The sequence below is a fragment of the Pieris napi genome, chromosome 1, assembly GCF_905475465.1.
Source record: "Pieris napi chromosome 1, ilPieNapi1.2, whole genome shotgun sequence".
Lineage (NCBI taxonomy): Eukaryota > Metazoa > Arthropoda > Insecta > Lepidoptera > Pieridae > Pieris > Pieris napi.
In genome coordinates, this window is record NC_062234.1 from 10067830 (window position 1) to 10080540 (window position 12711).

A 12711-nucleotide genomic window follows, 5' to 3' on the forward strand; every position below is an offset into this window, starting at 1 on the left:
AACATAACACGGGTTTATAATAATAAACTTATATCATAATAAAAACTGTTTTATAGTGACGTAAGTTAAACAATAGTTTGTGGTTTGGGACTGTAATGCCACAGGGAGTAACTTATATTTATTTTTCCACCTAAACGTCTGGTAAGGCATTATGTCTTATCAAATTCTATTTAAATTTGTCCCGAAGTTTTATTATGATTTGGTTATTATGAATAATGTTATGATTTTATCCCTGAGTGGTCCGAGTTTTATTTTGACCTCTTTAAAGTTGCTTTTATACTTAGATTATAGATACCATATAACTATTAAGATTCATAAACCGATACTGAAGTGCGCTGCATAACCAATCTTTTTTTTTAACCTTTTATTATAAACAATTATACTATTACATAGTTTTCGCTTTATTAGTGTCACTGTATGATATACACCAACTAAGAGTAAATAATTTTATTCTCTTGAATTTAAGATTGCAAAACCAACTTACATGAACCTAGGTACTGCTATAAGTAACAACACATTTAAATAAGACATTATAAGACATTATTTTCATAGTAACAACAATAAAGAGATATTTTTAATTATTAAATAATTTTGCAGTCATTCAACCTAAGAATTATCAATGACATGGTATAATTCATAAACTAATAGTTTATTTCCGTCATAAAAATGTCATATTAAGCATTTAATCTTTTAATTTACTTGTGTTTAATGCATTTTTATTAAATTTATTATATCCGCATCTGCACCAATTTTTTAATTTTTACCCGCACTTTTTTCCGGAAATTCTCTTTTAAATAGACATGTGTCTAGTTCTACCTCTTTTCCGGAATTCTTATATACCAGCGACAATCATTGTCGTATTAAGGGTTAACGCAAAAAAACATGTACTTGAAATCTTAGATTTGCGTGTAAAATTACACGCAAATCTAAGCAATCTTTTATACATATTTTGACGCAGGGACGTAATTCCTGGTAGAGATGTGGCCAGATATGTGCGAACCGAGTGTGATTATGTTCAATGAGGTATCCCAGAGCGTATTCTAATTAGCTTTTGTTTTTCCGTTACTTTTAAGAAGCTCCCAAAACATACTTAGCGGTCATTTTAATGAAAGCTCCTAATGGACTGTTTTAACACCCTCAACGTAATCGCCAACGTAAACTTACATTTTAAAGTTATTTTATTACAATTCAGATCATATTAACTCTGCTACAGAGGAAAGTTATATTAAATAACATAATCATTAGTACATTGCCTCTCATTAAAATAATAATAACATTGACTCGTAAAATGTTAATAGTTAAATACAATGATGTCTCGCAACTAGGTTGCAAAGTGATAGGCGAGAAATGGTATAAAAAGTATAATTAATTGATAACAAGAATTTATTCAAATCATTTATATTTATTATGAAGGGTTCAAGTTACTATTGATTATATTAATATTTAAAGTTGTCTATGAAACAGTAACATTCACCGTGCAACATAATGGTTTATAATAGTGAAATTAGGAATTAGGAAGTAGCTGTTATAACACCGCCCTTCTATGTGAGGAAGGTCGATCTCCCATACGACCTGGAGCTCCCTGCTATAGCTCAATGAAAGAAGTTGGCGGCCTCACGCCACTATGACAAGGCTAAACATTAACCCAACCAGTTGGTGCGTAAAAGCATCAATTATTACCCCTTTCTCGATAAAAAAAGGCCCGTAGGAGGCCCCGACTCGTTCTAACGGATCCGGATGATCCAATCACCGTAGCCAATGACAAATTAAAAGCCGGTCGCGCGGCAAAGCAAAGTCAAAATCAGATTTCGGTAAAAAACTGCCTTCACCGGGGAAGGTTCGGATTTTTACTTCGTACTTCGGTCACTCCAGTGAGTTTTCGTCCTACCCTTCAGGCTATTGACAACCCCGCGACGCCCAAGCCGAGGTCCGTCTCGCAGTAGACGCCCTTCGCTAAACGCGGGAAAAAGCCCTTAAGGCCAATAAAATTAAAAAAAAAAGCTGTTATAGCGGAATCACTAATTTTGATTTATTTTTAAACAATCCTAGTTACGCTTAAAGCAATTATATCATGATATCAATACAGGTGCGAATAATAATTTTGCCAGAGAATTAAGGTGTCTGACCTCGATTAATGAAGAAAGACGTCGCTACTAATTGCCTCCTGTAATTTTTCCACTGAACAAGCCCACGTATAAATTAATTTTCCTTCAGTGCCCCGCTCCGTAGCACCTTAATGAGGCTGTAAGTGAACCTCTTTTGTGTCCGATATAAGTAACTCCACCGGAATGGCTTCCGAATTGTCCGACAAATTGTTACGGCTTTGGGCAAAGTTACGGCAGTTTCTTTGAAGTACTTAAGTATACCTAGATTTTTAAGATGTCGGGGTCTTAATGACCTGACAATACATACAACAAAAACAACATAATTCCCATTTAGTGTTTTGCTGTTGTAGTCGCACTGGAGAGCAATGTTGGCCTAGCGTCTATTCGAAATATCTAATACGTCTATCACTTGCCTATTAGAAAAAACAAAGAGGTACAGAAACCTGATGCCAAGACTATGGTTGTATTCGCTTGAATAAAAAACGTGTCTGTATAATTTTGAAGCAGAATGGATAATATATATGAATTGTTTTATCGTTATGAACACGATATTCGCGCATGTAAGAAGAAGTCCCATAACCCTCCTGCGTCTTTTTCATTTTATATTTTTTATAAGGAAGTAACCTTCCACGTCTAACATATACTTTTTAAGTACACATGGAAATGAAAATCTTTTGTTGTACAGCTCGGAGTTGAAAAGCAAGATTACTAGGCTCAATTCACTATGTAATGTGAACTGGAGAGCATTACTTAGAAAGTTGTGTATCAATTTGCGAAGTTGTGCGCGTATCCGTCAAAAAACGACGCAATGACCTATACTCTATAACATAATAGATAACAATATCGGCCGCCGGAAATTCGGTCATCCAATGTAATTATAATAATAACAAATATTTTTTGAGAACTTTGGACACGATTCTTTTACGCGTCTCTGTACCTTTAGGTGACCTTATTCGTAATAATTTGTAGACTGGTGATATGAAGTTCAATTTGTATTACATTGCATAGTAAAAGTAAGGATTGATTAATTCTTTGTGCCATTGTATTGTTCATGAAAATGATAAGAATTTCCTCTAAGCAATGAGTAATATGAGTAGTCGTTTTGGCACTTTGCCCTTTATGGTTTATCGAAATATTTCTTTAAGTGGAAAGTGTAAGATGGTTGTACAACTTTTCCAATATTTTTTTAAATCACGTGTGTCAACTCCGGCCTCGAGTTACGTTCGCAAACAAATATTATTTTTTCGCTGACACAGCGCTTCGATCTCATTTTCATTTCGGGACGCGTCGCGAAGAATTTATTGCTCACGTAAATTGAGGGAAGCGATCTGTTAATATTTTCCTACTATTTCCACTAATGGCACATCGGTTTTCATTAGTGGAACCCGTGGTCCAACTTTCGCACACCTTTCCTCCACGACGACAAAGTTTGAGAAACTTCTTATTAAGTGTATATACTTACCTAATTATGATAACACGTGGCGCGTATTATTAAAACTATACCGGAAGTAGAAAGAACATGTCTTTTCCTAAAATAGAAGTTCTATGTTTGAATTTTGTTTTACTGCAGGCGTCGATTGTAGGTAGGTTAAAGTTGGTTTAAAGTGACGTTTATAATGAAAAACATACTCAAACATTTAGATAAACTTAAATGATTTGATTTAATATATATTTGGGCTTTGTTAAATCAGTTAAGAATGTATAGAATATATCTTTATCGATCTATTAAATACACTACGTGATATCTCAGAAATAGACACGGACTTGTTAGTTCAAACGCTTCTGATTCTGAACATAGCTTTACTTAACATAACAACGTACAGTACCATAGTACAAAACTATTATAATAATGGAAATACTCATTACTGTACTAAGCTCTAGGCTTTATTACGCATTGATCTAAATCCAATATAGACAATTATAGAACTAACATTAGTAGCATGATATCAATAAACGTTTAATGCAACTGTGATATCTAACGATAGCCCTCCGGATACGCGCGTCCTATTTAACATTACTATCTAGCAGTTTAATATAACTATTGTAATGGTACATTTGTCCCAGTTCGTACATGTGATTTGATGCAAGTGCGTCATATGTTTCGGAAGATGTGCGAAGACTAATTACTTTATTATATAGAAGTGATGTATACTATACATAATTGTTTTTTAAAGGACCTACTAAAGAGTAAAGGACTACTCCAACCGGCTCCATTTTTAAATAGATAGTAATTATATGTACTCATTTTACTGCAAACACGACCTAGGTTCTAAACAAGGAAAACATATTTATATGGAGTTTTTATTAGTGTAGAATCGAGATTTTTTAAGATATATAAAATCATTTACAATTTATAAAATTATCCTCAGGTTACATTGTATGCGGAAGTTATCTAAAATTTAGGCCATAAATTAGTTTTATCTCGTATCTGGCGACACCGTCTTTTGTCCTTTTCAAAGGTACAAGTGGTTAGAAGTGGGTGGCATGATTCTTGAACAAAGAAGGTGGAGGAAAGGAAATTTAGTGCAATGTCGCTAAATTCTTTCCTGCATATATGTCGTTCTTGTGATAAAGGTTGCACTTTAAGTTACTTATTCGTTTAAGTAAGTATATATAATTTATGTCCATATTAACACAGACAAAAAAAAGACGTTGTAAATTAATGTTTAACAAAGTTCTTAATTCAAAATATTTAATTGTGAAACGTAAAACTGCAATTCACTTTACTTCTCCTGTAAATAAAATACCAACATGGATAATTAACTATAAATGTTAATAAAACAAGTCCTTTCAAAAATTAATACCATAGACCGGATATATCCTGCCTGAGTAAAACTACCATAGAGTCTGGCGGATGACTGTTGTATTGGTTTTTGTTAGGTGCGATGTTAAAGTTCTAATGTAATTGACAGATGGTAACTCTCAGCCAACCAAGATACAAGGGAAAACCCTAGGCACTTGTAAGCCTCACATAATAATGTATAAATACTCTTTCAAATACATAAATGTGTACAATTCCATTGTAACAGCTGGTTTGATTCTATTGCTAATTATTCTGTATGCATATTTAATGGTACGTATCTGTACAAACAAATGAATGTCACCAGTGTCGCATAGTAATTATTACGACCCGAGTTTAATGATATGGACCTATAATCACAAAACGATTGCTTAAATTATGAATTTATCCAGTTTTTATTAAATATTTAAAATCTAAAAAACGATTTTATAGACTTTTTCCTTTCCATTAAGTTACTTAGGTTCAGTATTATTTTACCCACAAACCATTGACTCAAAATTGTGTCTTACTAACGAAACCTGAATATACATTGTATTAATATAATTGAGTAAGCGGAACTCGTGTTATTACAATGCTTTTTTTGCTGTGTGAGTATTATTTTTAGTTTAGTACTTAAATAAAAAAAGTAATCTAATTTGAACTTGGTGGGTACCGTTAATGTTCAGCTATGAGGAATCCCGTACATTTGGTAAAAAATACTGGTCCAAATATTTGGCTTACTCACGATCGGCGCAGTATTTATTCCATCTGTGAACCACAACGCCATTACTTAGAGCAGATTACGACTTAAGTCCTTGGCAAAATCCTCGTGAAATATACGTAGTTATGTTGAGTATTTTTCAAAGAAAAGGAAAGTGGATCTAATTTAGAAAGCAAGGCATAAATATGCTCAAAAAATACTTGATCTTTTTTATTATAAATGTATCATTCAAATTTAGATAGCCTTTACCAAGCGTATAAAACAGTATATTTCCTAGCTCAGTAGCTATTCAATCAATCAATCAAATATCATTGTAGATAAACGATTCCTATATTCATGAAAACTTGACCAGTCTTTTTACTATGGTTTCATAATAGCACATATCTATCTCTTGTTATCACAGTTTAACGGAAAGAGATGCCTTAATTTTGCATTAATATCCTTCGTATATAATATAATAGGCCCTATTATTTGTATTTAATGATTCTTCCGCTAGGTTTAACCTATAACTAAGTAACTAAAGAATTGATGACGCCAAAAGTGAAAGAGTTTAGCTGAATAAATTATGACTACACATTAAATTTACGATATCAATTCTCGTCATAATAAACATTAGCCAAATAGTCGAACGACATCGATAAATATACGTTTTTATTGAGTTTATTTCATCTGGTTTTCAATTAGCCTGTAACGTTTTAATGTTTGAAAACCCATAATAAAAGGAAGATGTAGCAAATTTTTGCATCCATTAGTGTTTATTTCGTAGATGATCAACATCCAAACACCAATCTATATCTTCTAAGTTTTATTCAACAAATATCAGTAATATGTAATTATTATTTACTCGAAACGTAGATAATTAGATGATGTCACAAACAAGTGTTGGGATAAAGGAATGACACTTGACTGACTTGCGTTAATTTGTTGCCGAGATTCAAAATATATCTCGAATATGAAACTTAATGGCGACATCAGATGCGGGAAATCGGAGCTATTGAACAGTCGCTATATTGCGCTGCGTTTACGTTTCGGATAAAACGTATGAGCCAGAGGTGAATTGAAATATCTGAAAAGAGTTTCATGCTCGGAATTTTTCTAGATATTTACCAGATGTTAATGGATTGAAATTATGCAGATGTAAATAATATTATATTGGTAAAATCATTATAATTATTAACTAAGTAGTTGATGTAAAAGGAGGCTTATTCAGGTTATAAACATTAAGATATAATATCTGTGTATCAGAAGGGTTTATTCATAATTAAAATAGCTATTAAATTGCACGTCTTTATCACAACTACGTCTCTCAAAAAGGAATGACACATTGTATATATATTTGAGCCATTTTATACAGTATCTTTGGTGTATGAAATTATTTCTGTTTCGATTGTACTTATCTACACTTCTGTAAAATTAATTTTACAAAAGCTCTGGTTGGCAAGATGAAGTTAATTATGTGGATCACCTCGACGCGTACAAGAATAGTATTTAATTGGGATTTATAATTGGTAATCACAGGATCATTTATCGGCGTGGGTACTTATTAATGTTTTACCCTCAGAAAACGCTTCATCAGGTAACCTACATAATTTCGGTCTGAAATAATTTGAGACTACACCGTGTTAATTGGAGAGATTAATGAATAACACGATTTTCATTAATATAGATTAAAAAAAATTAATTTACTATGTTTTTAAAATATTTAATATTTATCATAAAAATGATGGCTTCAGGCATTCTAATAAATTAAGGTTACTTTAAATAAAATTTTGATTTTAAAAATTTAAAAATAAATTTTAAACATTCGTGTGTCGTGTAAATTTTTTAATAATTAGTATTATATTATTTAAAAGCAAAGCGGTCGTTTCTTGAAAACAATTCATAAATGGAAAGTGGAATATTTCCACTTTCATCAGGCATGATATGAAGAATATTTTATATCCTTAACACTCGCGATATTTATCAAGAAAACATAATAGAAGAAGTCCATATTGAGCTCGTGAAGCTTTGTTAGGAAGTCTGTTTAAAGAACCTACTTGATCTACTTAAGAATAATGTTTTCTTACTAAAGCTTTTGAACCTATAATATATTTATGCGCTAAGTTATGCATTTTTTTTTGCTTTAATGCTATTTCTGATGCAAGTGGGAACGAATTGCCGTAAGAAATCAGCTTTTCAAGTTTCCATTAACCTGTTTTGGTATGGGCAGAAGTATACTGATGCAATCGCTCATTACTTGCGAATCAGCCGCTTGAACTTTACATTTTTTTAAATAAAAAGATGCATACAAGAAATAAGTAAACGATAATATACTACTGCAATAATAATGTTAACAGGTACATTTTAACAACAAAAACACAGTGTTTCATTTGGCCTCCAGATACCGAAGCCACTTATGTACAAAACAAAATTATGATGAAACAAATGAAAAGTAAAAGCATAATACGAAAATCCGCTTATTACATTACAGCTAGGATCTAACGTTCTTTTGTTTAAATGAGAAGTAAACTTCAATATTCCTGAGTTTAGTATCCCCGGGGACCAGTCGTTCCCAGGAGCTACGCGAGCCGAATCCGTAACACCTAATATGTAGATAGAGAATCGATTTTCACACAAAGCGTGAACGCTAACAGCGACCCCCTTCTCAATAAAAATCACATTTACTCTAAGTCAGTTGTTGGTGTTTGGACGATATGACGGAGTATAGTGACTTCCGAAGTAGCAGGTTATCAGACTGGGGGTCGGGACGGGGGAGGGAAAGGCTGGATGCTGGAGGGTGTCGCTTTCCCCCGCACTTGCGTTCTGACGCTCGGCGCGCCCGCTCGCGCCGCTTTCGCGATACGATACCGCGCTTCCATTTACTTAAACTACGTTTGTGTTTTTAAAGGTTTGTTGTGGTTAGCAAAAGTGCACGTGAGTTATTCGATTTTACTTTGTGGACAGTGTAAAAATGAGAAATCCTCTAAACAATTTTTATTGATATCGTTTATGCGATCTATTATTTCAAGCGTTTAATTATTCGAGTTTTCCATATAAATGAGGTTTATCATAATATTATTAAATGTACGCAGTGGCTTGAATTGTAGACATAACTAGTAAATCAGACAGTTATCAGTGGGTCAACGGTCCTATATAAAAATCTAAGACGTCAGTACTAATTTAAATCAATTATACATAATAATTATCAATATACACATAAAACATTAATTTTATATCTAATTAACTCTCGCTTCGTTGTCTTTTTACGCATTTAACAAAGCAAAGGAACAAAGCATAAAAACTGTGTTCTTGTTTTAAATACATATGTCGTAGTTCTGATGTACGTTCAAGTAGTATTGTCTTTTATTGACATAACTTTTACACATTTAATAAAACAATTTTTAACCGGATTGAAGTTATGTATTTACAATTATTTTACATAATTTTAAATTTAACCGACGTTTCGCGTGCTTTACAGCGTGCGTGGTCACGGTGACTGAAGACAAAAGGTGTTGAATGTCAAAAAGTATCACAACTGTAGAAAAAGTTGTATTATCTGTATTTATTTCCCCGGAGTTGGTATCGACTAAAAGATGGAGGCTTTTGGCGGAAATGGCTCACGGTGTCCTCTATATTCGCACGCTGTAAAGCACACGAAACGTCTGTTAAATTTAAAATTATGTAAAATAATTGTAAATACATAACTTCAATCCGGTTAAAAATTGTTTTATTATACGTTCAAGTAATTATTATGGTTATATGCTAATTTCACTAAGCCTTTAGTCACGTGGCAAACTTTTTATGCCCTTATAAGCGGTGGGTAGTAAAGTTTAAGTACTAGTGAACTCGTTAAATGGTCTTTTAATCGTTAAGTACGCGAAGTAAAAACTGAAACGCACGTTCAATCCGGATTAGAGCAAGTTTCTCACTTGTTACTCATGTACAGTCATGTACATTATTTAATTAATCTAAAAGTCAGGCTAGGTTTATCGTAGGCATCAAAAATATCTTTAGTTCAAAATTTTAGCATAACTATCGACTGCATAGTCATAGCAAAACTCTGTAAAATTTACTAAATTAAATAAGAATTTAATTTTAAACGAGCTAAATAATGAATTACCCCATTGACCTCTGGTTTTTGTAAAGAATTGCAATTAAACAGAGTATAATATTTGTATTAAATAAACGTTTTGTAAATTCTGAAAGGCATTTTATGGCATTTATACGAAACGAATTATTTTTTTGTTTTGCGAAAAATAGCAGTTATTTTTCTACGAGCGCCACAATGTATCATAAACTTTTGACATTCAAGAACATTAACCTTTAAAAATTCCCACCTAAATTTTACAGAGAGCTATTCATTAATTTTATGTTCTTTTATGGCTCAATTTCAAGTTTTACATTCAGTTGCGTCAATGGAACTGTAGGACAATTTTATGTCATTAGATTTTGCCAACGTCTGTACTAATGCAGGTTAAAACTTGTCATGAAGTGGAGTGAATTGCATGCTTAAAGCACTTCACACTTATGGCAAATATAATAATTTCATTTCGTATTTTTTCGCATTCATAATAAAAACTTTTTGGTTAATACAATATTTAAACAGCTCGAAATCAACTGGATTCAAAATGTTTGTACAATTGACAAACTGCGTGAGCAAAACAAAATCTGCCATACTTTCTGTCTTTTATCAGATCCCATATAAAAATGCCTTCTCAATTTTATGATAAATAAATTTGAATCTAACGCTGTGCAACTGTAATATGCCTGGTTTCAGCCGGCAGTCAAAGTCATTACTACTCGTATTTTTTTTATTTATGTGTGAGCGTCAAAGCTTCCCTTTGAGATGCGTAGAAATAGGAACTAATCTAACTTCCTGAGACGATTGTAAAGTGAAATGATACGTGTGTTAGATTAATGGAATTACTACGCCGTGGCCGCGTTAAACTGGTTATTAACGAGAAAAGTCGGTGAAATATGCGCACACGACTGAGGCCGCAACTTCCTTAATATGTCTATGCTACATTCTGTATACTAGAAAAGTTGTGGTCAACTCTTAGTAAAAAACATTTAAACGTGGAAATAAGCACACTTTCATGCAGTTAGGATAAAATAACTCGATATGACGAAACCTTTACTTATGGTGAGGATAACTGCATTGTATTATATAATATTCACGTTTTTAGTATTCCTGTATCTAAAAATAAATAATTAAAAAGATAATTTATTAAAATATTTTTTTGAGTACAAATTGAATTAATTGCACTTTCAAATAAATCTAAGTAATACATAAATTAGATTTTTACAAAAGTAAAAAGCCTTATTATGATAGAGTGTTAGATAAAAATCTTACTAAAATTATACGTTTTTTTTTAGAAAGTGTTGTATACAAGTCTAGTTATTTAATGATTGTGGAATGAATTAAATGGCTAAGTTATAATAGAGTGATAAAAAAGATTTTCTGTAGGTTTAAGCATGTTTAAAAGAATTTCTCCTTGTTATTATAAAAATGTTATTAAAATTCCACAATTTGTTAGAAAAAATGTAGTGTAATATTAACAAGAATTCATGAAAGATCTTTTGTTTTTTTATTACGCCATATTTAGAACTCAGTATTAAGAATTAAGGTTAAAATCTAATGTACATATAGTTGTATAGTTTTTTGTTTTTTTTTATACTGAGATAGAATCGTGTTAATCAGCAGTTATACATCCAAAAGATTGACCACATACATACATGAAGTTACCCTTTGAAGTTTTGTCATTGCGCAGCAAATAGAGATGCAGTGGTCGTTATCTTGCTTTAAGTATTATCTCAAAGCGGAAGATCCCTGTTTACAGCAGCTACTTAACAAAGATAATATCATTATAGTAACAAGCTCCAAGTCGCTCATGGGATAAAGTCGACTTTATGTTCCATTACTATGCAAAGCGATGTTTGATTTGACAATGACGCAATTATAAATAATAAAAGCTATCATACAACTTAAGACTATATTATTTATGAAAACTGTTTGTATAGTAGGAGGCCTAAATATATGTCAGTTTTGTCAGTAAACATTTTGATTCTGTTAACTTTCGTTATTTTCTATTAAAATGCGTGAATTTTGAATTGGTGGGGTGAGGGTAATGTGTGCTTTTTCTTGATAATATTTGCTTTGATCCATGCCGGGGGTTGAGTAGCTTCGTACATGAGCAATACAGGCTTAGAATGTTATAAGACTCCTTATACTCAAAATTTTACTTTTTGTTTGTATTAAACTTTGTCACAATTAACACCAAGTTAACGATTACGCAAACAACTTGATACATCCAGAACAATAGCGGTAATGAAAACCGCTACAATTTTCTATGCAAATCGTGTGGAGTGATTTACATATGCACTCGAGAATATCCCACTGACCGACACTGAACTTTGTCCCAAATCCTATTAGTTTTAACATGACTGTTAAAAAAGTTACGATGCGGGGCGGGGATTAAATTACGCGTTATTGTTAATATTATTTTCGACTTTCCAGTATTATATATATTTCCAGGGGGGTTAATAATCTCCAAAAATTGCGTGACGTCCCTTATATACGGATGATCAAAACATTTCAATGAGAGTCTACTTGTATATATATAAGTTCATTCATTCAACATGTAAATATTAAATTACGAAATTACAAATTATGATTTTCTATTAGACGCCAATAAAAATTAAACCTTTCATTCTAAAATCCCGCATAGACTGCAATAAAATAATGTCTGTTTTGAATAATGGACGTAAGAATTTCATTAGAATCCTTGAAAAAGATTTATAGATGTGACGTGTTCTGTGAAGCTGTGAATTTGATAGGCCCCGTTAATTATATAACCCCAGAGACCGGTGAATGATATAGGTGGGGGACACGATACCGGAAGAGGGAAAATTACAAGCTTAATCGCCGTTATAGATAAGGCTTTATTAGATGATACTGGGGACTTTTTCTCTAGATTTATTTAGGTCTACACATACTTTTTGAAAGAGAAAAGACTTTACAGATCGTGTGAATGATCGCGAATTAGGCGCAATCGATCGATGCAATTCAGTTTTTCAAAACCGCTTCCTTTTTCAACAAAGCAAAACGTTGTAAATAAAAATAACCA

The 12711-nt window shown here is 32.3% G+C and overlaps 1 protein-coding gene across 10 annotated transcripts in view; it reads left to right on the forward strand.

Moving 5' to 3' along the window:
- The window catches only part of LOC125051582 (very low-density lipoprotein receptor-like), a 158694-nt gene that overhangs the window by 104114 nt on the left and 41869 nt on the right, over window positions 1-12711 (forward strand). For 8 of the 10 annotated variants that reach the window (XR_007117307.1, XM_047652004.1, XM_047652025.1 and 5 more), the window contains exon 1: window positions 8357-8518. The exons of 1 other annotated variant lie outside the window; for it this stretch is intronic. Coding sequence is in view for 7 of the 9 variants with exons in the window: in XM_047652004.1 (XP_047507960.1) it covers window positions 8372-8518 (147 nt within the window). In the remaining 2 variants the exon portion in view is untranslated. Of the gene's footprint in view, window positions 1-8356; window positions 8519-12711 lie in introns of those variants that run through there. One more of the 10 variants, XM_047652051.1, reaches the window with a different exon arrangement.